The sequence below is a fragment of the Acartia tonsa genome, chromosome 5, assembly GCF_053477335.1.
Source record: "Acartia tonsa isolate MP-2025a chromosome 5, ASM5347733v1, whole genome shotgun sequence".
Taxonomy (NCBI): Eukaryota; Metazoa; Arthropoda; class Copepoda; order Calanoida; family Acartiidae; genus Acartia; species Acartia tonsa.
In genome coordinates, this window is record NC_137264.1 from 21,919,461 (window position 1) to 21,946,474 (window position 27,014).

The 27,014-nt window shown below is 35.3% G+C and overlaps 2 protein-coding genes across 3 annotated transcripts in view; both read left to right on the forward strand.

Moving 5' to 3' along the window:
- Positions 1–15,610, forward strand: part of LOC145319026 (uncharacterized) — a 20,646-nt gene extending 5,036 nt beyond the window's left edge. Inside the window, exons 5-17 of the mRNA XM_080160847.1 lie at positions 455–578; positions 1,329–1,555; positions 2,160–2,274; positions 2,659–2,975; positions 3,296–3,484; positions 4,425–4,492; positions 4,686–4,742; positions 13,143–13,259; positions 13,751–13,844; positions 14,124–14,165; positions 14,563–14,641; positions 14,815–14,911; positions 15,311–15,610. Of these exons, the coding sequence (XP_080016973.1) occupies positions 455–578; positions 1,329–1,555; positions 2,160–2,274; positions 2,659–2,975; positions 3,296–3,484; positions 4,425–4,492; positions 4,686–4,742; positions 13,143–13,259; positions 13,751–13,844; positions 14,124–14,165; positions 14,563–14,641; positions 14,815–14,911; positions 15,311–15,427 (1,643 nt within the window). The 3' untranslated portion in view covers positions 15,428–15,610. The remainder of the gene's footprint in view (positions 1–454; positions 579–1,328; positions 1,556–2,159; positions 2,275–2,658; positions 2,976–3,295; positions 3,485–4,424; positions 4,493–4,685; positions 4,743–13,142; positions 13,260–13,750; positions 13,845–14,123; positions 14,166–14,562; positions 14,642–14,814; positions 14,912–15,310) is intronic.
- Positions 15,540–27,014, forward strand: part of LOC145319025 (uncharacterized) — a 21,602-nt gene continuing 10,127 nt past the window's right edge. Inside the window, exons 1-9 of one of the 2 annotated variants that reach the window (XM_080160845.1) lie at positions 15,540–15,665; positions 16,036–16,447; positions 16,939–17,044; positions 17,683–17,891; positions 18,205–18,322; positions 19,176–19,393; positions 20,526–20,643; positions 21,178–21,371; positions 21,996–22,129. In XM_080160845.1, coding sequence (XP_080016971.1) covers positions 16,039–16,447; positions 16,939–17,044; positions 17,683–17,891; positions 18,205–18,322; positions 19,176–19,393; positions 20,526–20,643; positions 21,178–21,371; positions 21,996–22,129 — 1,506 coding nt within the window. In that variant the 5' untranslated portion in view covers positions 15,540–15,665; positions 16,036–16,038. The remainder of the gene's footprint in view (positions 15,666–16,035; positions 16,448–16,938; positions 17,045–17,682; positions 17,892–18,204; positions 18,323–19,175; positions 19,394–20,525; positions 20,644–21,177; positions 21,372–21,995; positions 22,130–27,014) is intronic. The other variant, XM_080160846.1, reaches the window with a different exon arrangement.

The window sequence follows — 27,014 nt, forward strand, 5'->3', positions numbered from 1 at the left end:
TATTGCTAGTTATCGTAGAAGCTTGATAGAGACTCCTACGCAACATTGCAAGGTAGCGTATTATTTAAAAAAAATATTTAAATTGCCACTAGAGGCCTCTAGAGGCGTGGCCGCTAGTATATATATAAAATTGTGATCATCCCATCTTTAGTAATTTTTTATCAATACTTATAGACTTATTTTTAGATAGCGGTATATTTTATATTCTAAATTTTATGTCCCTAATTTACTCAAATATGTAATGTAACAAAAATCAAATCAATGTTAAGCGCATTTTTACTACCTATTATTATTCCAATTAAAGAATTAGTTTATTATTTGTCTTAACTATTTTAATTGTCAAATTATGAGACTCCTTATTTTTAAAAAAATATGACACAAAAGAAAGTACGTTCACTATTAAAGTTATATGATTCTAATTTATAAGCTTCGCAAATAACGATTCTTGTTTTAGATAGTGGAACATTGAGAGAAAAGTGTAGGGTTTGTGGCAGTCCTGCGTCGGAAAATAAAAATTATGGAGCAATTTGTTGCTTCTCTTGTAAAGCTTTCTTCAGGAGAGGTCAGCCTGTTGTTGGGTAAGATTATTCATTATTTTGATTGTTTATGTGTTGAATAAGATTCAATTGGGAAATTAATGTTTTCATTATTAATGTATAGATGTATAACTCAGACATCTACCTGGCCCAAGTTGTGGGGGCGTTTTTTGTCTACTATCAAATTGCTTTCTTTTTTTGTAGCGACCCGGCTGTTTTCATATTTTCGACGCTATTGTCTTTTCCAATATCCATTATTGTCCAAGCTCTAGTATAAGTGTGTAAGGTGACTTTTGTAATCATCTTGGCATCTTGAATGGTTCTGTTAGTGAGTTTCATAATAGCTGGCTAAATGAATGACTTCATTATTATGTCTTGATTCATTAATATTTTAAAATCATTGGACATAAACTTTTAAAAAAACGCAAAATATATTTTTCTGAAATAAAAACTTGTCAAGTACCTGAGATACATTTACAGAGGGATGGAACAATGGTCAATTAATTTTGAAGAAAAAATTATTAGAACTAGCCAAAAAAAAATTTTATCCTATATGATTTGTGATGTCTGCTAGAAATTTTCTTGATTATTTTCATTGATTCATTTTTGTCTGCTTGGTTCATAAGAAGTTTAGTGGCATTATGTGCGCTAGTCCCCTAAGTCTTTAAAATTAGCCAAAATAAGAAAAGATGCATTAGTTCCAGTAACCAAAGTCTAAGACTGCCAAGAAAATTAAGTTCAGATCCATTGTCTTATCCTTCAATCCCTGCTTTGTATAGCTAATGATTTTAGGTGTATTGCTAACAATGACGATTGTAAAATAACCAAGAAGACTCGAGTCAAATGTAAATCCTGTAGATACAATAAATGTATCAAAATTGGCATGATCCCTGAAAAGGTGAAAAATCACAAAGCTCTAACTGAAAAAAGAACAAAAATTGTGAAGGATGAACAACATCAGCTACTAGAAGATGTAAAACCAACTGAGAAAGTTAAGAAGAAGAAAAAAAGAGTTGAGGGTAATGCTTTTGATTATAACATTTCTATGGAAAGCTTTTTTTGAAACATATTTTTACTGATAATTAAATTATTGTTAATAATCTAAGTAAGTCAAAACTGCTTTGATTTTTATGTTCCATTAAATTACAAATCAAGTTTTGGGTCAGATAATGATTTTTTGCCTTGCCATCTTGTTTTACTTACTAGAAGTAACATTTCTTTACTAAAAACAAAAATACTTCATAATTATGGTCGATTGTAATTCAATTTATTACAAATGCTTTTGGTTATAATTTCCTTGTTAATTCGCGGATTTGTTAAATATGTCAAAGATTTAATAGGCCTTCAAATGTTAATATCATATGTAGTACTATGTCGCCAACTTGCGGCTGCGCCCCTAGCAACTAGGGGTGGACTATGTAGGTCTGGTAAAAAGCCTAAAACCATCCCCATACATTTTAAAGCTTTCCTAAAAGTAGAACTAATTCGGACCATTAATTTCCGTAATTTTAAGCTTCAGACAGAAAACCATTACTACTTTATAAAATAGGTTAACTGTTAATTTTTCATCGTTAATTTAATAATGTTGCGCTACTTTTAATTTAATTGTCCTTGTTATTTTAGAATTGAACCAAACGTGCAAAGTTTGCGGAAGCCCGGCACCAACTCATCTAAATTACGGGGCAATTGCCTGCTTCTCATGCAGAGCTTTTTTTAGACGAGGTCGTCCTAAAAACAGGTATTTAAAAATTTGATTAGGTAGCAATAGAATATTGTGGATTGTATGTGGGTTTTGTTTTGATATATAAAATAAAGAAAAAGACGATGAGTGGATGAAAAAAGTCTTCATTCCCATATTTTAAACCAAGAAATTTTTTTTAACCCCTTTCATTTGCATTCAGGGCAGAGTCCTTAATTTTACTCAACCTAACCTAAAGAATTCATGACAAATCGGACTATAATCTTCCAACCTCTCCTTCCCCCCATCTTTTTATCCTAAATAATACCATAATAATTTCATAATACCACAAATTTAATACAGTTTACTGTTCAATAAAGTTACTTTTAAAAGCATATGTTGCTGCGGTATTTATGAATATTGTTATTCTTGTTTTTTTTTCAGGTGTATTAACAACTCTAACAAATGTAAGATAACCAAAACAACCAAAGCCGGCTGTCCTTGCTGTAGGTATAACAAATGTCTTGTAATTGGAATGGTGCCAGCACTTGTCAACACCAAGAATCCAGAAAAAAATCTACCTGACGATATTGCAATTCTAAATGATGTTCCAATGGAAGTTGATACTGCAGTAGCTAATGATAATTCTTATGCAGAAAATTTTGAGGAAAATGATGATAAAGAAGTTAATTTGGAAAAACCTGCAGAACCATCATTTCAGGGGAAAGCAGAAATATTTGTGGAATTTATGAAAACTGTAAAGGAAGGCATTCTTTAACATTATATTAAAGATCATTAGTTTGTTAGCGCAGCTGCTCTATTACTGTGACAAGTCCGTACATCCGAGCAAGGTCAAAACTTGTATATTGAAATTAACTTTTTTCTTTGTTAATAGATTTTTTAGATTTAATGCAAAAATTGCTCAAAATAAAAATATTTACCAAAGATAGGTAGTCCTTTTAGAAAATGACTATTCATAATCTTAAAAATGCATTGTTTTTTTTAATGCTGTTTGTTGCACTTCTATAAGATAAAGTATGGTTGTCCCTGTTTCACCCCTCATTAAAATGCCTTGAATTTTAGAAAAATAATGATTATGTTGTTTACGAAGTCGTTGTGGCACTTGAAACAAAAAATTATGAATTTTTCACCACCATTAAAGAGAAAGATGGAGAAATAATGAAACAATGTGTTATATGCAAATGCTCAAAAAAATTCTTACGAGATCCAAATCATATAAAAAATCACTTTAATTTTAACCCCTGTAAAAGTAAGTTATTATAATTTTTATCGCACCAAAAATACAAACTATCAAAAGGAAACATCCTTATAATAAAGTAACAGGATATTTGTTTGTTTGCCTGTGTGTGTGTCTGTTTGTACTGAAGGATCTCGCTAACAACTGAACCGATATGGTTTTCCTTTACAGAGTAACTTCTCATAGATCCTGGGAAGGTTTGGTTTATAGCTATTTTGGAGAGGTTACCACCACCCTACCAAGAGAAATTGCAAAAAAAATTAAAAAAAAACCAGGGGTGTATATTCTGCACAAGATTTTTTTTTTTCTCCCCTGCTACAAAATTTTTATATTTTTTTCCCCCCTAGATTTTTCTTAAAAAGTAGGGGGGGAAATAGAAAAATAATTAAAGAACTCTTTATTTTATCCCTCCTACCACACATTTTTTTAGTTTTTTTAACCAAGGAGGGGGGCGAAATGGAAAAAATGTTTTCAGTTTTCTTAATTTTTACATTTTTTTCCCCTCCAACCACTTATTTTTTATTTCCCCCCCCCCCTGAGCCGGGGATCCCATGCAGAATATACACCCCTGAAAAAAACTTTGCCATGCGGAGATTTTTGGTACTATCAGAGAAAAAAATATTTTTGGTATATAGCTGATTTTAACATAAATTGACAAAAAACAATTTTACGTGTACCTAGAGGGCCAGGCCTCTATATGCGTAGCCGCTAGTACTTAATTAAAGTAAGAATATAATTTGTTGAACTTTGCCAGTCAAAAATAAAAATGTATATCTTTCTATCTTCTTTAGCAGCTGGGCCCTAGCTTCTAGGGACACTTTTTCAATGGTTCATGGAAGAAACAAAAAGTTGTGTTTTTTTACCAACTTTTGACGAGTATTATATAATATTATTTTATTGCGCTAAATATTTATTTAAAGCTCTTTAAAACGTGTTTTAATATATTTTTTAGTTTGTGGACTCTGGCTGTTACAGTTCCAAGCACCTCGACATAAAGAACAGAAACACTGGAAACGTTGCAGGATTGTTGACCAATAAACCTAACATTAATCTTTATATAAAAGTAACAGAATTTCTGTCTTTCTTTCTTTACCGAAGGATCTATTAGGTCCTGCAACTATTTTTAGGAGAATAGTAGTAACTTACTGACGTACAGACCTTGGTTTTTAGAAAGGTTTCACTGTTATTTATTGGTTAGACATTTTTGTATTATAGTGATTGCAGTCATCCTGTTAAAAATTTTGAAAATCATACATGTCCTCGAAGAGTGGTAAGCATAATTTAATCGCAAGTGTACGACTAATTGCCCCCCCCCCCCCGTTTAATGAACTTTTAAAAAGATTATTAATTGTATTAAAATTATCCCTCCCTTTTTTTTTTTTGGGGGGGGGGGCGGTATTAAAATTGAGGTAAACCCAATAAAGAGGTAACTTTTAGTATCGTACCTATTGAACTCCTTTAATCAACATACACGAGGTTATGGCAGCTGTCTCACACATCTCATTTTATAACAGCTATATGAAATAGATTAACAGATCATAAAACAAAGCCTTAACTAAATCGAGATGTATCTGCAATTATAAACAAACATTCAATGATAATGATTATATTTTCTTAGCCGTGGAAAACACATGGTTTAATAAAATATCAACATGATCAAATAATATCAAATAATACAAATATTACAAATATAAAATATGTGGTGGAGACTCGTAACTGGCAGCCTCTTGCCAATGGGGATTCCTGTAATAGAAAGACATATTTTGACATTAATATACTTTCATTTTTTGGCTTTCTTTTTCTTAGCCTTCTTGGCGGTGTCATCTTCCACAAGCTGATCATACATTCGTGCGAGTTCGTCTTTTTCCTCCCTTAACAAATCCCTCTCCTTCCTGAGCTCATCACGCTGGTCCCTCATGGAACAGAAATCACCTAATATCCTGTCTCCCTCACTCTTTTCTGTGGCCAATTGATTTTTCAGCATCCGGACTCTATGTTCTGCCCTGGAGACGTAGTAGTTAGCTGTCTCGAGCTGCTTCTCCATGGAGGGACACTTCTTGTTCAACATTGTGAGTTTGAAGCGCTGCAGGTCTGTCAGCTGTATATTGAGGGCCTTGACGTCCATCCTTAAGGCATAATTCTGGGTGATGAGCTGGCTGTAGGCGTTGAACATCTGGTTGTAGCGCTCACGCTGGTCTCCCATTAGCACAACGGGATCATCCTGGAGGTCTGGATCAGTCAGACTGTTCATAAAGACCAAATCAGATAGGTCATTCTCCTGCCTGTCAGCTGTTAAGTCAGCTGCCTCATTCTCACTCCGGGAGCGATAGCCTACACTGGATCCACTGCTGCTGGGTCTACTCATCCTGGCTGAGCTGCTGGAGAAGCCGCTGCTGGTGGACTGCTTGGGTGAGCTGGGGGCCTTGCTGGTGGACTGCCTGGGGGTGTCCTCTACGCTGCTGTTGCTGGATCTACCTCTTAGAGGCGACAGGCGGCGGTTAGGGATCCTGTAACCCTTAGGAATTTTTACCTCAGACTTGTAGGGCGGTGGTAGCGGCGGTGGCGTTGGCAGGGCTGGCTTACGGCGCTTGGGATCCGACGACCTTGCTCTGGACAGGGAACGGGCTCCATCCTTCTTTGCAGTGGCGACGAACATGCCACGCTGCCTCATGTGCTCGCGCATGGACGGGGATCGCAAAAACTTGGGGGTGAGGCCAATCGGGGTTGGCGCCAAGGCAGATGGATCGTTCTTGGCGACCAGGGGTTCTTTGGCTAACATACCTATTGTCAGATGTTTGACCACAGGGTTCATGACCTTCTTCTGGCCATCGCGGGTGAGGGTCCGACCGAGACTACTCTGGGCAAGGAACTCGACAAAATACGAAGGATTGACACAAAGGACACTCCTATCCTTGATCCTCTCCAGCAGAGGTTTGTGGAGAAATAACGGCTGTTGATGGGAGTCGATTGCTAACTGGCGAAGTCGTTGATTGAGCAACGCATAGCTATCCCACTTCTGGTAGAGGTCAGGTACAAAGATGCAACTGCCGACGGTGAAACGGTGCATCTTGCTGGCAATGGCTTTCTCATGAAGAGCAACAATGCTCTCAAACACTTCCTCAACAGTGTTTTCCTCCAGCAAGCCCTGGTGGGCGATTGAGACGACGTGCACCGGCGTCTTGGAGACCATTAGAAGCTGGATCCTTGCTTCGACTTCCTGTAGAGTTGAACCCATCATGTTGTACCATTGACAACCAATCTTAGGGTCAAGGACGGTGTCGGAGGGCGTCGGGGTGTCGGCGATGATGAAGTACTAGGGCGACGCCGCGTCTAGCTGCATGGGGACTTCGGCCTCGTCATGGACTTTCTCGGAAGACATCTAAAAAAAATAGTACTTTTTTAGATATTTATTAAGGCTTTTGTGAAAAGAAACTTCATCTAGTAGAGAAAGATGGTAAATTAATTTGCTTGTAATGGAAAAAAAAACTTTGTGGCTTTAAGAATTATTTTTCTAAAAAAATAGTGCATTTTCAAAAATTTATTAAGACTCTTTGTAAAAATACAATTTCATCTAATGTGAAAAGATGATAAAACGTAGTTTTCACTGTAGTAAAGAAAGTAAAACTTTGTAGGTTTTTCGGAATTTATCCAATAATAATTTTTCTAGTGTGAAATAACTTATTTCTCGCGTTTTTGAACATGAAATATCGCTTTTATTGTTTTTTTCGTTAGAAAACTAAAAAAAGTGAACATTTGGAATGTTTACATGAATTTTTAGACTTGGAATGACGTCATCGATTCGGAAATGTTAGTATGTCCCTAAAACGAGTATTCTAATAAATGAAAAATTAAAAACTTACATTGCAGAGCCTTGAAAGGTTTGTAGTAAGCAGATTTGTAGGATTCGAATGATGAAAACTTAATGATATTTTACACATTTTGAAGAAAAAAAGTAAAATTTGTTGTTTGAAAATGACCAATCAGCGGTGTTTAGAATACTGAGAACATGTTGAGGCATGCTATGTGCGAAATCCGGTGAATGCCGCGCTTGATTACCTGTAAAGAAAGATTCTCGACTTTTTGTAAAGAGAGATTCTTCGCTATTTCCGTATAAGGGGATTTTAAACTTTGAAAGGAATACATAATGCAATAAAGATGATTGCTGAAAATAATGTTTTTAAAATGATGTATACTATATTTATTTACAGAGAGATTTTGTTTTAGATAAAATCTAAAAATTGCTTTTGATTGCTTCTAAGCTTTCAGTGCTTATTTCTCCTGTTTGAAGAACAGTGAGTAGCTTGTTGCCATCAGCACCCTTCTTGGTGAGAACATCACTGAGTTGATGCTCCCCTCTAACCCAAATAATGCTATTGACTTCTTCTCTTTGCAAGCATTGCTGAATAGCAGCAATCTCACGACGGAGCCTCCTTTCTCCAACATTTGTGCTTGAATGAATAGCATCATAGGTATCCTTGTTGTCAATTATGGCTCTTAGTTTGAGCTCATATTTGCCACCTGTCATATCTTGTATGAGTTTTCTCGTAGCTATGGCTGCGTCTATACCATTGTATAGGCTCAGAGCTTCGGCACCAAGAGTAGAATTTACCACTCTTTTGACTTTGTTTGATTTCCAATCCAAAGTGGCCGCTTTTCCACTTGTAGGATCAACAAGAAAAAGTACATATGCTCCAGTACTGTCTTTGGCTTCATTTAAGTTGCCATGAGATGCATCTGTGTAAAGGAACAATTCAGCAGTTTCAAGATTGATCCTTGGAAGTCTGACAACTGCTTCATCTTTAAGCTTAAGAAGAGTTTTCTTGGCAGCTTTAAGATCAGCAACTTTACCTCCTTTGAACTTGGTAGACAGATTAATTAGCTCAAACGCTAAATCAGGTCTTGTACTCCTGACTGTCCAGTTTAGTGAACCAACCATTTGTCTCAAAAGTGTTAGTTCATCATCTGTCATTTCAGAATCTAGTTCAAGCAATCTTTTAGCATCAATTACAGGAACTTTAACTCTCTCCACGTATGCCTTTTGGTCAAGAGTGATTCCATCTTTGTCTTGTTCCAGGTTGAAACCTGTGTACATAAACTTTCCTTGTTCAGATTTACCAACTTTGAAAATTGATAGAACTTGAGGCATAATGACTGTGTTAAAAAAGTGATTTCCAGCATGTATGAAATCATCAACATGCAAACCAATGATGCCTTGTAAAACACCATCTTTAACTAGGTAAAATAACCCATAGTCATCATCAGCTCTTTGAAAACCCAGCTTGTAAAGCCTGGCTTCGACCTTGCCATACCATTGCTTGCTAGCATCTTTGAGACCATAGAGACATTTGTTCAATAGCCAAAGAAATCCAGCAGCATTTGCCTCTTTTGGAGGTTTGACATAAACAATTCTGTCAAGATCATTTCCTTGAAGAAATGCTGATTTTATGTCTGTTGTTTCTATCTGCCAGCCAAAAGCAGCTGCTAGCGTCAGCACAAGTCTTAGTGATGCTTTGTGCATTGTTGGTGAGTCTTTAGGAATATCACCTGTTTCTTGAAAGCCTCTGGCTGTGAGCCTGGCTCTGATATCTGTACCCTTTTCTGTGAGTACCCAGGTGGTGGTGATCCTTTCTTGACCTTGGTCTTCAACTACCTTGTATGTGTTGAATTCCTTGAGTTTTTCAAGCTCATTGAATTTAGCTTGGATGGCATCATCAGAATTTTGTCTGTCTTTTGGTACAAGGACAGCTAAGAGTTCATGACTTAGAGTCAGCAGGATTTGATGCTCTTCATTGACTCTTTTAAATTCTTGTAAAGCCATGTCAGTGGCGAACTTTTCACCAGAATCAAGCTCTACATTGTACCAAGTGTTGCTGTTTTTACAGGTTGCTTTGCCTGCCCTGTTCATGATCAGAGCTGGTTTCCAGACATCATCAAGTTTTATGAGAATCTTCTCATGAGTCTTGAAAACTAAAGCATTGGCATTTGCTTTGGTTTTTGATGATTTAGGTCTGCCAACATTTTTCTTTTGATTAGAATCATGTTGCTCAGCATCCTCAATTTCAGCAGTATCATTCTCGTGAGAATTGTCATATTCAAGATCATCGTTGATGATCTGATTGTCAGCATTGTGTGCATTTTGAGCTGTAGTAGGCTCATCATTGGCAGTAGCATCATCTGAAGCTGGAGTTGCTTCATTAGCAGTGGTCTCAACATTTTGAGAGAAAGTGCTAGCGCTTCTTGTGATGACAGGCTCTGTTTCAGCGCTTGTGGGCGCTTCGTTTGCTGTTTCTGAAGCTTCTCTTTCAATGTCAGCTCCAGCAATCTCTCCTGCATCAATCTTCTTTCTCAGTTCTTCTTTGACTGGAAGAAGTCTGTTAGCGCTTACTCTAGTGCAGTAGCCGCCATGTCTGACCATGATAACCTTGTTATCTTGCCACATGACCTTGCCAGGGCCCATCCATCTATCATCCTTCTCACGCTTGTAGTAAACGTAATCTCCAGGTTGATAAATGTGATCTGCAGATCTGATCTTGGATCTGAGTGCCAGTTTCAGTTTTTCACTGTTCTGGGCTTTGATAAATGCTGCTTTAGCTGCAATCATGGCCTCTAGATTCTCTTCAAACACTTTGCAATGTGTTTTAATCTCATAGGCGGTAGGTGGTGATTCAAGAATGTCAACCACTTGAGGTTTCCTTCCAAAAACTAGTTGGTAAGGAGAGAATCCATACACATTTGAAAGTATGTTCTTGGCATAACATGCCCAAGCGAGGGCTGTCTCGAGATCAAGGTCTGGATAGTCCCTGAGATTCTGCTCAAGAATGTTATCTACCAAATAGTGGTTCTTCTCCATGATTCCATTTTGCCAGGGGCTTGAGCTGCCCGTGGTATGGATCTTTATGTCAAGAGCACTACATACTTCCATCATGGTTTTGTTACTAAATTCACCTCCATTGTCAAACCAAAGTTGAGCTGGCTTGCCAAAAATCCTGAACCACATTTTAATGATAGCTTTAATGACTACGTGTGGATCTTTGGAGGGGATGACAGTACCTACTGTATATCTAGTAAAACAATCAACCATGTATAAAATGTATTTGCCTCTAAAGATTTTTAGATCTAGAGCAACAACATCATTGAAATCTTTGGAGGGATTTAACGCGACAACAGGTCTGTCTGGGCTGCGTTTTCGTAGTAAACAACCCTCACAGCCATCAATTATTTTGTCAATAATTGGAATGAAAGAATCACTGAACTGATCTGCTGATTTTAAGAAATCAATGAAAACTTTGCGTGGCCTATGGCCTAGTTGCTTATGCAACTTGTTCAGCAATTTGTACACTCTGTCAGTTGTCTCTTCTGTCAAATCAATGTTCATTACTTCAGCAAGAAAAATTGAGTCATTATTGTCATTGTCACCTAATAAGTCAACTATGAAATGACCAGCTGAAGTTGTGTTAACCTTGAGAGGTTTGCCGTTAGCGGTGGCGGTGTCGTTAGCCATATTTAAAGCAATACCTAATTCTTTCATGTGAGATTTAGATAAAAGTAACGGAATATCGCTTTCAATGACATCAATAACAATTTCATGAATATCCCCGGCAATAATGATAGGAATTTTGTATGCTTTCCCTGATTTTAAAGATTGATTATTACCAAAAGTAAATTCAGTGCCAGTTGAGAACGGACCTTTAACTCTCTCTTGTAAGTGCTTTGGGAGGGCTTTAAGGAATATTTGTATCCATTTGTCCCCACATACAGAACTTGTACAGCAAGTGTCAAGCGCTGCACAGTTGAGAGATTCAGCGGTGAATCTACTCAGTTCAGCTCTGTCATTGGTGAAAAGGACTTTTTGTACGTTGTCCTGTGCATCTTCGTAATCGTCACTTTCCCCTTCAGTTACTGAACCCGGGTCAGATGCGTCACCCTGTGTCATACAAACTTGTTGGTCCCCTTTTCTCTTTTTGTAATAGAGACATTGTTTTTGTAAGTGCTTATGAGACCCACATTCCCTACATTTCAACCTCCTTCCCATTTTATCTTTCGGGTTTAAATCCTCCTCTTTTTTACTATTGTTATAGTTATTAGAGTTATTCTTATAGTTTTGAGAACTATTGGTATTGTTGTAATTATTACCATTGCGTTGGTAGCTACTTGGATATGATTGTCCTTGCTTACCTTTGTGTTGGTTTTTTCTGGCTTGCCAAGCTGCAAAAGCCTCTTCGTGTTCTGTGAAGAAAGCTTCGTCCAGCGACTGGGACTCTGCCTTACCTTGGCCGCATATATCTCCAAGAGAATTTGTAAGTACAAACAACATCTTTTCCTTAACCTTATCGTATAATTCGGCATCCTCGCAATCGTCCATAAAGGACTTCAGCATTTCATACTGATGAGATGCTAAATTTGCTCCGAGTAATAGGATGTATGTCTTTTGGCTAGGATCTAAGGAAACTTGTTTATTTTTACATTTATTTACCGCTATGTCAAACTCGCGGATATACTCGTCAATTTTCTGACCTGATTTTCGGCGAAAAAAATGTACCTTTGCAAAGGCTTCAATACTTTGTGATCTTTTAGTTTTGCTTAGTATGCTATCTAAATATTTTATGACTTTGTCATAACCCGCTTCGTCGTTCGCAAGCTCGCCGGGGCGATGCTTTGCGAACAAACCTTCCTGGATTGAATCTCCAAAGGTTTTACTTTTGTTTGGCAACCCTGTTACTAAGTATGCCCCTAGTTTCTTCTTTGGATGGTCTGTAGTGGCCTTCCAAAGCTCTACAACGTCCTTATATGCGTCATAGCTGTCGAAGTCATTCAGTCTTGGGATCTCCAGACCTATCTTCAGTTCTGTCATTTTTATTTGTCACCGTTAAGGCTTTTTATGATCAACACCACTTTCCCTTAATCCTTTACCTCGTGTGGTATGATTTGGAAAGCTAAGCTTTATAGAACACAATCTTCATAAAGATTGACAAAGATAAATTTAACCTTGTATTGGTTACTATAGCTTTATAGAATCCACCTTGCTCGGCTTTGATTCTTTACTAACCTTGAGGGGTTTAAATATGAATAAGATATATGAAACAGTCCATACAACCGTTTATGTTGATTATGAGTTGCCGTAGATCACTTGTTTTTTGAAAATAACTGGCTCGGCTAGCATTGTTAAAATTGAGGTAAACCCAATAAAGAGGTAACTTTTAGTATCGTACCTATTGAACTCCTTTAATCAACATACACGAGGTTATGGCAGCTGTCTCACACATCTCATTTTATAACAGCTATATGAAATAGATTAACAGATCATAAAACAAAGCCTTAACTAAATCGAGACGTATCTGCAATTATAAACAAACATTCAATGATAATGATTATATTTTCTTAGCCGTGGAAAACACATGGTTTAATAAAATATCAACATGATCAAATAATATCAAATAATACAAATATTACAAATATAAAATATGTGGTGGAGACTCGTAACTGGCAGCCTCTTGCCAATGGGGATTCCTGTAATAGAAAGACATATTTTGACAGGCGGGGGGTTGACATTATAAGTTAAAGTCGGTATTCTTGAAATTTCGTTACTTATATAGTTTTTGTGAACCTCTATTTTATACCTAGTGCATTTTACTTGATATTTTTTTTGTATGTGAAAATTTTTTTTTATTAGATTCCATCTGGATTAAAATGTGAGATGTGTGGGGAATCTTTTACAAACCCTGCTAAACTTAGTCTGCACAAACTCATGAAACACAGCAACAAAAATTTTATCTGCGACATTTGTGGCAGGAAGATATTGCATTTAGTCGGATATTTGTTAGTGCTGTGCTATTCTATATTACAATCTTGTCAGTCTTTCTGCAATGCGAATATGATAACATATAATAGAAATAAATATTAGAAAACTTTATCCCTTTTTCTTTTTTTTACAGATACACAAATTGAATATTGCCCTGGATGAACTTTTAGGAAAAAGTGCGCCCGACTAAGACCATACTGCTGCTAGTTTAGGCGTGTGACCTGACCTACATGATGAGAGTAGGTGGGAATGTCTTTGATAATAAAAGAGCACAACTCATTACATTGAATACTCATTTTATATTCTCATAGAAAGGTCTTGAAATCAAGAATTGTTGTATGCTAAAATTTTAGCCAAGCGATATAGTTCCGGTGCCTCTTTCGGTAGGCCACTAGAGAGTTCTTACGGTACACACAGACAGAGTTAATATTCTACCACTTTTATATAAAGATAATCGGTTTAAATGCATTATTCCTGATAGAACTGACTTTGAGCACATAATGGCATACAGAAGACACATGAAAACTCATTCTGAACAAATTTATACCTGTAAAATATGTCAAGCACAATTCAAGGAATAACATAATAATCACAACTTTAAATTTCCCTTGAAAATTTAGCACAAAATCTACTCTATAATCTCAAATTTATCTGTCAATAATTATTATCTACAAAGCAGCTGTTTAAATAGATAACGAGAAGAGGACATCTTCATCATAACTTTCTTTGTCCATCCGTCTGTTTGTCTTTTCCAGAAAATTTAGTAAAGTTCGTCCTTATTAATGAGATTCGCTTCATGTGTCCTAATTGTTATTAACTGTTGAAAGTTATCACCATGTTATTTGTGTTAATAGAGTATTTCTGAACTATCAAACCATAAAAAAGATGAACATTTAGGAAAGATTTATTTTATTACCTATGGTGTTCTTTTTCTTAAATCATTTATAAGACAATAACAGGGTATCTACCAACATTAACAAACACATATAAGGACTTGGAACCGTAGACGTTTTAGGGGGGGGGGGGAGGGTATGGGAGTTAAGGTGTGCTTAAATCGTCAATGTTTGAAACCTTCATTTTTGTCCCTTGAAATAAAAAAAATGCATTAGATTACCCATCTCAAACCTTTGAAGCTTCTCATTTTACCCCCCTACTAGTCAAGAAAATATAGTAAGCCATAATATTACCTCTGATAATATGAGAAATTAGATTATAAAATTATATTACTGTGAAATATAATAATCTCTGACCACAAAAAATTTAACCAAAGTAAAAAAATAAAATCTTTTGATAGATGTAATTGGACAATTTTGTGATATTTGTGGAATAGTTGTTCCTTCATTGAAGACGCACAACAGATTCAAACATGCGTAAGAATATTTCAATAACTATTTTTCACGTTCAGATCTTGTTTTTTTATTGTTTTTTTTGGATGTAAACAAAGCTATGCGAGGTAAGATTAAAGGAATTAGATTAGGACATTTTTAACCTATTATAATAGTCAAAAACTTATCAATGTAAATTTCAAAATTAAATTTTTTAGGCCTGCCAACTGTGACTTATGTGGAAAACAATTTGCACACAAGGATAGTTTGTCAAGACACATTCAAACTACTCATGACAAAAGACATATTGTTCAGGTATTACAGGGGTGTATATTCTGCATGGGATTCCCAGCTATAAGGGAGGAAATCAAAAATACTTGGAAGGGAAAAAAAGGAAAAATTATAGAGTTCTGAAACATTTATTTCATTTTTTCCCCCTCATTGGGGGTAAAAACTAGCAAACATGTGTGAGGGGTAAAAAATGAGTAAAAAAAGGAAAACCTACTAAAACATTTTTCCATTTTCTCCCCCTCCTTGAGGAAAAAACTAGGGGGGGGGGGGGATGGAAAATAATGAAATATTTTACAGCTGGGGAAAAAATTTATCTTGTACAGAATATTATACACCCCTGAAAAAATCTAAATACCTTATCAATTATCATGCTTCTAATATATTTTAAGTGTTTCATCTATACAATTATTTTTATTTTTTCAGTGTGATGTTTGCAATAAGGAATTCAGCTGTAGATCAACCCTTACAAAGCACTTGAAAAGAGTTCATAAAATGAATATTGCCCAGAAAGAAAATTCTCTTAAAATGGAGAAGTTTTAGATTTTATCAGTATTATTCAGATTATTACCTATACTAATATTGACTTGAAACTTTACTTAACATTGTAACTAAATTTTAGGACTAATATTTTTTTGTCAAATTTGTAAACACACAAAAAATTTATGAATCTCTACAAATTCTGTGAAAATCAAATGTACAAACTGTAAACTTATGTATTTTCAGGTTTTAAAAATGATCTTCTAACAATTTTCAATTTGGTCAGTTTTTAAGAATCAAGGTAATTTACAATCATTGTCTTTTTTTCAAAGATAAGCTTTTCTAGATATACGTTTTATACGTTAGTAACACTTTAATGTAATGCAAATTGTTGTAACTCATAGTTTAATGAATCTTATTAGGAAAAATTGTTGAGTATTATTGTTTGCAAAACACTCTTAAGGGGCGTTTCTTCGTATTTTCACAGTAGCTGTTTTCCTAATTCTAGCCCCTGTGGGGCCAATTGCCTAACCCTGCAAGGCAATTACCTAACCCAATATAACCTTTCAAAAGCCATTTTGAAAATTACCCCTTAATTGGCGTTGCCACAAAATTATTTATTTAGAAATAATATGCGGAAGTCATAGCTTACCTTGATATCATGTTTTTAGAAAATGGCAGCACAAATGTTCGAGATTCTTGAGATGGTGGAAAGTGTGGAATCAAATATAGAAAATATTTGCACTCTAGCCACAAGCATAAATGTTCCCAAAGATATTCTAGTTAACCTAAATGCTACAAAATTAAACTTGGATGACTGCAAGAAATCCTTAGTGACTCATGGTCAACATCAGTACAATATACACTTTTTGGACAAGAAACACACTGCTAAACTAAATATGAAGCATGATATAAAACCCATCAAAGTAGAAGCTATGTGTGTGCTGGAAGATAAACCTGATGTGCTGAATGATATGACAAAACCTCTGATATTACCAGTGTCACCCAAAAGATTTGATCAAATTTTGGAGTTTGAAGAGGCTGACTTGGACTATCTTAGTTATGATAATGATTACGATGGAGGTAAGTTTCTAAATTTATATTTTAGTTATAATTATCTATCTGTTTTTTGTCCCTTTGTATCTTCTTAGCTGTTGTGATGGTTTAAAGCTATATTCGGAGGGGTAGGATAATGGAATAGACACTCCCTTCCCAGAAAAAAATAGCCTTATGCCCCCCTTATGTTTCGTGACGTAGTGGCTCTTGGTGTTGAGCCCCTATATGCGAAATATTGTTTTTGATTGCCAATTTTTTTCCTGATAATTCTAATCCTTATAATAAAGTTGAAGGATCTCTGTCTGTGTGTTAGTCTGTTTGTTTGTGTTCTTGGTAACCACTGCACCGATCTGGTTCTACTTTACAATGTAGTTTCTCATATGTCCTGGTAAGGTTTATCATATTTTGGTAGGGTACCACCATTCTCCCAAGGAAATTCTCCCCAAGGAAAGATACCCCAACCCACTGAAAAAAATGTAAATAATAAAACAACTATTTTCTAAAATACTCCATTGTAGATGAAGAATGTCGTGTTTGTGGTGGCCCAGCCAAATATTTCAATTATGGAGCTAAAGTTTGCAAGGCGTGCACATCATTTTTCGCAAGAGGTTTTCCTGAAAGCAGGTATAAACTATGATAAGATTATTTTAGGTTTCCATTCCAATAGAATGTCATTTTCGGTTTAAATAAGCCAATCTCAACTCACTCGGTCATTATAAAAAGCTTGTTTTGAAAGAAGTACCTAACATATTTGAGATCTCCATAATAAGTCAGTTTATTCATTCAATAGACAAGTAAGAGAAATAAACGCCATCCTTGATTCCTTATATGTAGGTTTTGTGCGTCTTTGTAAAGGTTTCGTGACTTGATAATATATTATCCATTTATTGTTTGTTTGACCTTCTCGATGCCTTTGATAGTTATTTGATGGTTCTTCTTGGTTATCTAAAACAAGAGATCATTACTGTATAGTGATTAACACAACAAGTTATCATCAGATTCTGAAAAAACGAGGCTGATTAATATTATGTATTTAAATCAATAGGTATAAAACCTGACAATAATATAATAGAATGGTATGTATGTACAATTGTACAATATTTATTATCCCTCATATATTAAATTGAATTTTACAAAGCATTTGACGATGCCAACAAAGCATGTAATCGAATTTAAACGTATAGAAGGATAGAAAAAATGTGCTTCATGAATTAGTTGAAAATATCTTATATTTGTTGTAAATATTGAAAAAAAAATTTCAGTTGTGCCTATAATACTGACGGATGTGAAATAACAGTGGAAACCAGAGCAAATTGCATGTCATGCCGCTACAAGAAATGTATTCAAGTTGGAATGAGACCTGAAAACCAGAACATCCGTAAAGCTAGAGCAGGAGTTGTTCATGGTGATGATGACCAGGAAACATTGGATTGGAAACCTAAAAAGCAAGCGAAGGACTCCAATAATAAAGGTTACCTATTTCTAATAAATATATCTTTATGCCTTTTGAAGCAAAAGCATACAGTGTTCACAAGTTAAAAAAAAATGTCAATTCTTTCTCGATATTTCTATAGAATTGGGAACTTCCAAATTGATGTTTCCTAAAAAGTTTGTCTGACCGTGTGTGAGTGTTTGTTTGTTTGGTACGCTAATAGAGACACTAAACTGCATTAAAATAATCTAGAGGCACATTCTCTTTATTAGTCAATAAGAAGCCAATATAGGGGGTTATCTGGCCGGATCATTTAAGGGTATTATATTTATTGATAAATTTAATATTTTAGTTGTATTGGATAACGAATGCAATGTTTGTGGTGGCCCCGCCTCTAGCATGATTCATTACGGAGCAATATGTTGCTTCTCATGTAGAGCTTTCTTCATAAGAGGTCTCCCTGATGTCAGGTATGTCAAAATATTTCCAGTATGGCTTCGAAACCGATTAATATCCTCTGGATGAAAACCGGTTCTCAGCCATACTGAAAAATCATGTATATCATCGTATTAGTTACAGACAAGTTTCCGTGTATATTAAAATAAAAAAAAACAACCATAAAATTTATACCAGTCTTGTTAGCCCGGGCCTTAGGCCCCTCACACAACTGGTTTTAATCTTAAAATTTTATTATCCACGGAAAGCTGTCTATCACAGTCTCTGTTTCTATTTATAAAGATTTAGAGAAACACAATTTCTATTAATCAGAAGTTTAGTATTATGACCAAACAATGGCTTGAGTTCCCTGTTGTAAGGTGCTTACATCACTTCCTCTCTTTCGTGCTCAATCCTGTTTTATTTTTTTCCCTTACTTTTTTGCCCTAGGTTATCTTTCTATGTATGTGGATATTATTTATCTAAAATACTAAAAAAAACACAAATGGGAGCCAATACGCTCAATGTACTTCTTGAATCTATTTAAGACTTCTGAAAATGAACACACAGAAAATTTAGATTAGTGAAAAGTAGTTTCTCGTATTCATTCGAATCCGGTGAATAGGAACCAGTTCTCATCCATACGAAAAAACTATGTCTAGCATCGTATTATATCCAGTTTTCTACGAATATAGAAATGTACAATCATAAGATTAAAACTAGTTTTTTAGCCGGTGCCTTCGGCACCTCGGGGCTAAAAAAACTAGTTTTAATCTTATAATTGTACATTCTATATCCGCGGAAAGCCGTTTATAATACGATACGAGAAATAACTATTCTTTCCATTGTATATAAGAAGAAAACTGTTTTATATTTTATCTTTTGTAGCTGTGTCTCTAATACTGATGAATGTGAAATAACAGAAGAAACCAGGATAAAATGTAAATCCTGCAGATACAAAAAATGTATTGAAATTGGAATGACACGTGAGAAAACTCGTAAATCTCGAAATGGGTCAACTCCTGCCAAATCTGAACAGGATATGTTGGACTGGAAACCACAAGTGACGAATAAACAAAAGAATTCTGGCAACAAAAAGCAAAGAGGTAAATAATTATATTTTGGAAATTAAATAGAGTAAGGCGGGGCGAACTCGGGTGTTTTTTTTCGTTTTTTTAAAAAAGGGGTTAAAAAATAATATTTTTAAATGGGACCAAGACCATTAAAAAGATCTCTGAAAAGCTTAACAAGTCCTAAAAGAACGTTATCACAGGACTTTGGGAAGTTTGTCAAATCAGACCTAAAAATTCTACCGACTTTGCCCCGCCTCGAGGCGAAGTCAGTGGTCGATTTTCAAGCTTCAAAAAACCTATGATATATTGATTTAATTACAGAATGTCTTTAATAAAAAAGTTGCTTAATGCAATATAGAGCATGCACAAAATTTTAGGCAATTTAAATAGATTTGGCCCAAAAAATAGTTTTATCATAAAGATTACCTGAAAAATTCAAGTTGAAAAAAGGGAAGTTTGGAAAAATTGGTGGTCGATTTTAAATTAATTTTTTCAAAGTACGATAAATTTCAATTTTTTTTGTATAGAATTTGTATAAAATTTAAAAAGTTAGTAGGTATAAAAAAGCAAAAACCGACTTCGCCCCGCTTCAGAAAAGGTCAATTTCTGACAAAACTACCTAAACAAGTTTTTTTTAAAGCTTTCAATGGGAAATGATACTCCATGGATTATTAAGTCCCCTCAAGACGTCTAAGCTCTAGCTCTTACCAGTTTTTGTTCAACCCAATCTTTTTCCGACCTTCCAACAAAATCGAAAAAAAAAATTTTTCTTTCGAGTTTGAGACCCAATAAGTAACCTACAAATTCATCTCACAAACAAATGCTACTTTTTTGTAGGCAATTTAACAAAGAACAATTTTGGTTTTATGTTTTTTTCTGTCAGTCGATTAGAACATGGAGAAAAATGTCATTCAATGAAAGTGAGTCGAAAATTACTGACTTCGCCTCGCCACTGACTTCGCCCCGCTTTACCCTATTAAAATTTTTTATTTATAAAACATACTTTCACACTTCCAGGGTGTAGAGTGGTGGACACTAAAAAAGGAGAGTATTCACCTCACTTGATTTTGCCAGGGGTGAAGGGGGGGGGTGGGGGTGGATAACTTCTTGCGCGCCTTTCTATGAAAAGTGTAGCATTTTTTAAAATGATACAATGATGTTTTAGCGAACTTGAATGATGAGTGTGGAGTTTGTAGCAGCCCGGCACCTTCTCATTGTCACTATGGTGCTATTTGCTGCTTCTCATGTAGAGCTTTTTTCTTGAGAGGTCGTCCCAAAGTCAGGTAATATCAATGGAAATTTCTGTATTAATGACCTTCAATAACAGCTGAATCAGGGCCGTGATTCGCAAATTTTATTGCCATTAAAAATTCCGAAACTTTTGTTATTGGGGTTAATTTGGGTATAACTTGTTAATGTGATGTAACGAAAAGGAAGTGTGTACCAAGGGGAGAAATAAAGGAAGTGGGTTTTAATAAAATTTTAACTTGGAATTTTTGGCCAGAATTCTGGTCCATTTTGCCTGAGTTCAATCGTTATTGCTTACTTGTTAGTTTAGATATTTTGGCAGTGCTCCTCATATGGTTGTTATTGGTTATTTAAAATATTATAGGGGCACTGTATTCTAATTGGTTTTGCAGGGCCGAAAAATAGCCTGAAACCATCCAAGATTTAAATTTGATAATAAAATTGGATAAAACCAACCATGAATGTGTAGCTTCCCTGAAATGGAGAACTTATTCGGTTCAGTACTTGCTGAAATTTTTAGCTTCAGACAACAAAAACCTTACTACTTTCAAAATATAATTGTTTACTAGGTGTGTTAATAAATCCAACAAATGCAAGATAACCATGACAACAAAATCTGGGTGTCGCTCCTGTAGATACAACAAATGTCTTGCTATTGGAATGTTACCAGAATTAGTGAAGGCTAAGGTTAAGAAGATAAAGTCAGATGAGGACATCACAATTGTGACAGATGAACAATATGATCAGATGGACTATACTGCAGGTCACAGGATTTTACATTCCTACATTGTTTAAAAACCCTTTTATTCGCCAAAAGTATATAGTACAGAGATGGATCTTTGGTGAGCCGAGCCAGATTTGCCTTGAGGTGAGTCAGAGGTGAGCCACAGGTACTGCTAAAAAACATTGATCTTTGAAAGATTTACGGCTCAGTGTGAGCCAGATCCGGCTCAGTGGCATTTCAATACGAGTGTTGCCGGTGAGCCGTAGGCGAGCTGCTTAGTGAGCCGGATCACCAATACCATTTCAATTTAAAGATTGATATGAGGTTAGCCACTTTCAAAATCGGCTTATTTGTGGCTCGGCTCGGGCAGGTCGGTGATTTAAAGATCCAGCTCTGTACTTATCTTACCTACTTTTTTTGGTTTAAAATTACACAGAAATTTTTATATGGTTACTTATATCTCACAGTCAAACTTTTTGGAGATTGTTTTGAATATTTATTTACGATCATTATTACACACTTGTGGCTTCGACCCTATCCTTTAGGGAGTCCCCCTGATATTTTTTTTGTTTTGACTTAAATTTTTTTTTGTGCTGGGTTGTTCTATCCCAGAAATATATTGTATATAAGTAATCAACAGTAGGAATAATAAATCTTCCAAAGAAGGTCTCGATGATGATTTTGGAAATGAATTTAATAATGAGCAAGAAGGAGATAATTTGAGTTTAGAAAGACCTGAGGATCCTTCAATTCAGACTATAGCAGAAGCCCTTACTCAGTTTATAAGAGATGTAAAGGTAAGTTCTTCAGCATCAAATCATAAAACAAGAATTTACATGTAAATACTTAAATACTGCAGCAAAGCGCGACAAAATTCTGAAAAGAAAAAAAGAACAATAAAGTGTTTAAAGGACGCCTGCAAGAAATACCACGCTTTAACTGCTGAAAGACTGCCAAATTAGACCCAATACCATAGGCGTCCAAGGGGGGGGGGTAATGGGGCGATTACCCCCCCCCAAAATTTATTTCATTTTACCCCCCCCCCATTCAAAATTTACCCCTAACCTGGGGGTGCCGTAGGCACCCCCAACCATTTAGGAGGGGGTATTTACCCCCCCCAAACAATTTTGGGGGGTATATACCCCCCCCAAAATAAAAAATCTCTAATAAAAAAAATTTTTGCGCGCTTCGCGCGCATTTTTAATACTATATATTTAATAAAATTTAAATTACCCCCCCCAAAAATTTTACCCCGGGGGTAAATTTTGGGGGGGGGTAAACTAAATTTACCTTTGCCAACAGATTTCAGGGGGGGTAATTACCCCCCCCCCAAGCAAATTTTACCCCCGGGGTAAAAATTTTGGGGGGGATAAAAAAAATTTGCGGCGCGCTTCGTGCGCCATTTTACCCCCCCCAAACACGAATTACCCCCCCCCCTAAAATTTTTTACCCCCCCCCCAAAATAAAAAGCTTGGACGCCCCTGCCCAATACCCCAAATTTAAAGCCTTCAGCTTCAATAACAAAAAAGTTCTAGACATTTCAAAAAAGGATTTTAAATACAATGGAAATTTTGAAAGATTTCTAATGCTCATAAAAGAAAAAAACAATATTAAAGGGGGGGGGGGGCGTAATGACATTTATTCGTAATCCGTGAGCAAAATGGTCTTAAAATTTAGCTAGACCCTTCAAACTTGGTATATAAGCCTAGTCCTATAGGTATTACATCTAAATGGCAAAAAAATCCAAATTTTTTTATTTTAAGGTTAGGTTAGGTAAGAAAAACCTTGCGGAAATGGGGTTTTTAGGCTTTTTCTGGTCTATTTTGATGTGGAAACTTACCTTAAATTATTTTTTCTTAGGGTTTTAACTTAAATACACTGTATCTATTCATATGGACATTATTTAAGATGATTCAGCAAGTCGGGGACCGACCCCAGGGGGCTAGGTGGGTGGCCCGCAGGGGTTAAGTGCCTTTTTCCCAATCCATATGTTGTGATACATCTAATTATAGGTTTTTTAGGTCAAGGAACTCAAATTCAGAGCTGATATAAGCATTAGATTAATCTGAAGCTAGCCCCATCGGGCTAGGTTGGTGGCCCGCAGGGGTTAAGTTCATTTTTACCAATATATATCTTGTTATATATCAAAATATAGGTTTTTTAGGTCAAGAAACTCAAATTCTGAGCGAAAATTAACATTAGACTAACCTGAAGTTACCCCCCCACAGTGGGTTTTTTGGCTGATTTGGGGATTTTTTAACTTTATGAGTCATAAATGCCAATAAAAGCTTATTCTATCTAAAAATAAAGTTAAAACTTTTCATATACAGGTTATAGCTTATGTAATATAACATATTATATACATATTATTGTGATTTTAATAAGAAAAATGTCCCTAGAACTATTCTACTCATATGGTTAAAAATTCGAAATTTCTTATATTATTCTGTTAAAAAGATAATTTTTTTAACATCGACTTAGACCTTAATTAAAACTTTTGGAGAGTTTTTAAGGTGTTCATATATGATTAATATACATATTATATGCTTCTAAGTTTTCAATAAATAGTATACAGGCTCGGCAGCTGCGCATCAGCTGTGACTAATCTGTAAACTTTAACCCATTTTTAAGCTCTTTGATAAGAGGGATTGTCATACTTGGGTCAGGTTCGACCTTTTAGTTGATATTTAAAATTGTAAAAGGTTTGCCTGAGGTATACAGGCTGCCGAGCCCTATTACAATGTCCTTAATAATTATCCTGTAATTATTCAGTTTTTCAACAAATTTACTTACAATTATGTTAAACTTTTATACATTTATGTTCTGATTATTTAGTTATGACAATCTATAAGTGTTAATGTTCATTTGTCCCACCGTTTCAGAGCTTCGCTTTAATGGATGTTGTCATTCTTGTTATTTTCTTGTTATAGTTGGATGGAGAGTTTAAGTAATACCTACAGTAAATGAATGTGGGTTCAGGGACTACTATTAAATTTAGAAACCAAGGCCATTGAAAGGAAAGAACAATATAAATCAAGTATTTTAAACAAAGTTAAAGGACAGACATAGTGGCTTATAAATCAAATTTAATTTAAATGTTTCAGAAATACAGAAAGGAAGACATACACACATTTATAAAAATTGAGCAGCTTTGTTCCTAAAACTATTCATAATAATCATTGTATATATGTTTTCAGTATATCCTATAATATAAAGTTTTTTTTACTCACTCACCACTGAACCGATATGGTTCTTCTTTAGAGGGAAGCTTCTTATAGGATGGTTTTAGGCAATTTCATTTTTATAAATAAGCCTGGGTATTGTTTTAAGCTATTTTTCTGCCCTTCTATATCCCTTCGAATACCCTAGATGCTAGGGGCGCAAACGTTAGTTTTATATAGAGTAGATTACCATCAATGAGGTAAATCTTTACCCCCCCCCCCCCAGAAAAAAGCTGTCTATCTAAAATTACAGCGAAGCTTTTCTATAATTAGGGTTAGTCCGTACGTCTCCCTGCGTCCGTTTTTGTTAACTTAGGCATGTTAGAATTGTTCTATTGATTCCTGTATTAGTTCTGTACGATTTGGAAAGCGTATCAACCCTATAATCATTACCAGAATGTCCATACGTTTATGTTGATTTTTAACTTATATTATAAGTACAATATTATAAGCGATGCATCTCTATAATCTATTCCTAACAATGTCCGTATACCTTTAAACAGTATTTTATAGTTAAGAACTTTTAGGCAAAATTTTGACTGGACTTATTAATATATATTTTACATATTCACGCCCTACAAGAGTTAATGTTCGTCAGTCACCCCGTTTCAGAGCTTTGCTTTTATGAATGTTATCATCCTTGTTCAAATATAAATCAACTGGTTGTCAGACCATTACCGATAGACTGAAGGACTTAGTAAATTATAATCTGGATGCTTCTTAGTATGGTAATAAAGTCTTTTAAATAGCAGCCGAGAAATTCACGTTTTCCCTAATAATGTTTCTAACGGACAGATGTACCGACAGACGGACGTATCATTTACAGAATAGCTTCACTATTAAAAATGGAAAGGTAACCTTTAAAGATTAAATATGTGTGTTATTAAATTATATCAATTTTTAGTAGTTTGACTTCATAATGGTATTTAATTTATATTAATACAACTTCACAGTATCTATTTTCTAAGCTGGATTTCTCATTTTGGGCTACGAGGTGCCAAGAGTTATGAACTAATCTTGAATTATGAATACTTGAATTTAATCAGGGCCTAAATAACTTTTGGCACCTCGTAGCCCCAAGTGAGAAAAACCTTTAAACGGAAAAAATACATGTTATTTTAAGATGCAATATTAGGTGTTCTTGGATTTTAAATTACAGATTTATGACAACTTTTCTTATTTTTCTTTGCATTTTAAAGTAGAAACATCTGTATATATCAATGAAATATTGTTACCTATCATTTAATCAGATTTTTACACCAATTTATTCTAGGAAAAAGTAGGAAAAGCAATGTATGATGATTTTAATAAAAAAATTCACTTTTTAAAAATATTCCTTTGACCACGTTCAGCAAAACGGCTGTATTTTGCCTAATTTTGTAGTATATAAAAAAATCTGTTGCATGGCAACTTTTGAATGGTAATACTAGCCCCTGGGACATTTAACTCAAAATTGAGGAAATTTAAAAAATGACCAAAAATCCCACTGTGCCCCCCCCCCCCCCCGGGCTAGGTTGGTTTTCTGCAGGGCTTAAGAGCATTTACATAACCTAACCTATAAACTTACTTATATTTTTACATGTTATTTCTTGAATAAACTTTGTCTATTAATGAGGACTTTATTTAAGATAATCCAGCAAGTCGGGAACCGACCCCAGCGGGTTAGGTTGGTGGCCCGCAGGGGTTAAGTGCATTTTTCCCAATATATATGTTGTGATACATCTAATTATAAGTTTTTTTAGGTCAGTTAACTCAAATTTAGAGCTAGAATTAGCATAAGACTAATCTGAAGCTAGCCCCAGCGGGCTAGGTCGGTGGCCCGCAGGGGTTAAATGCATTATTTTGCAATATATATCTTGTTATATATCAAAATATAGGTTTTTAAGGTCAAGAAACTAAAATTCAGAGCTAAAATAAGCATAAGTCTTACCTGAAGCTAACCCCCGCGGGCTAGGTAGATCTTCTGCAGGGCTTAAGTGCATTTTATCTAACCTAACCTAGAAACTTACTTATTTTTTGGTTTTTTCCTTGAATGAACTGTGTCTATGAATGAGGACATTATTTTAGATGATCCAGCAAGTTTGGGACCTCCTTGGGTCAGCCTCCTTTATGAAGAATCTTTTAAATGATGGCTTTAGGACTGAACACTGTGTATCTAAGTAAAACCTAGCCCGCCTGGGTCAGTCCCCGACTTGCTAGATCATCTTAAAAATTGTTCTCATGAACAGTTTATTCAATTAAAAATCTTCAAAAAAGTAAGATTCTAGGTTAGGTTTGGTAAAATGCATTTAAGCCTTGCAGGCAACCCACCTAGCCCGCAGGGGCTAGCTTCAGATTAGTCTGATTCAATTATTAGCTCTAAATTTGAATTTCTGGACCTAAAAAACCTATAATTTTATGTATGACAGCACATACTTTTTAAAAATGCACTTAACCCCTGCGGGCCACCCACCTAGCCTGC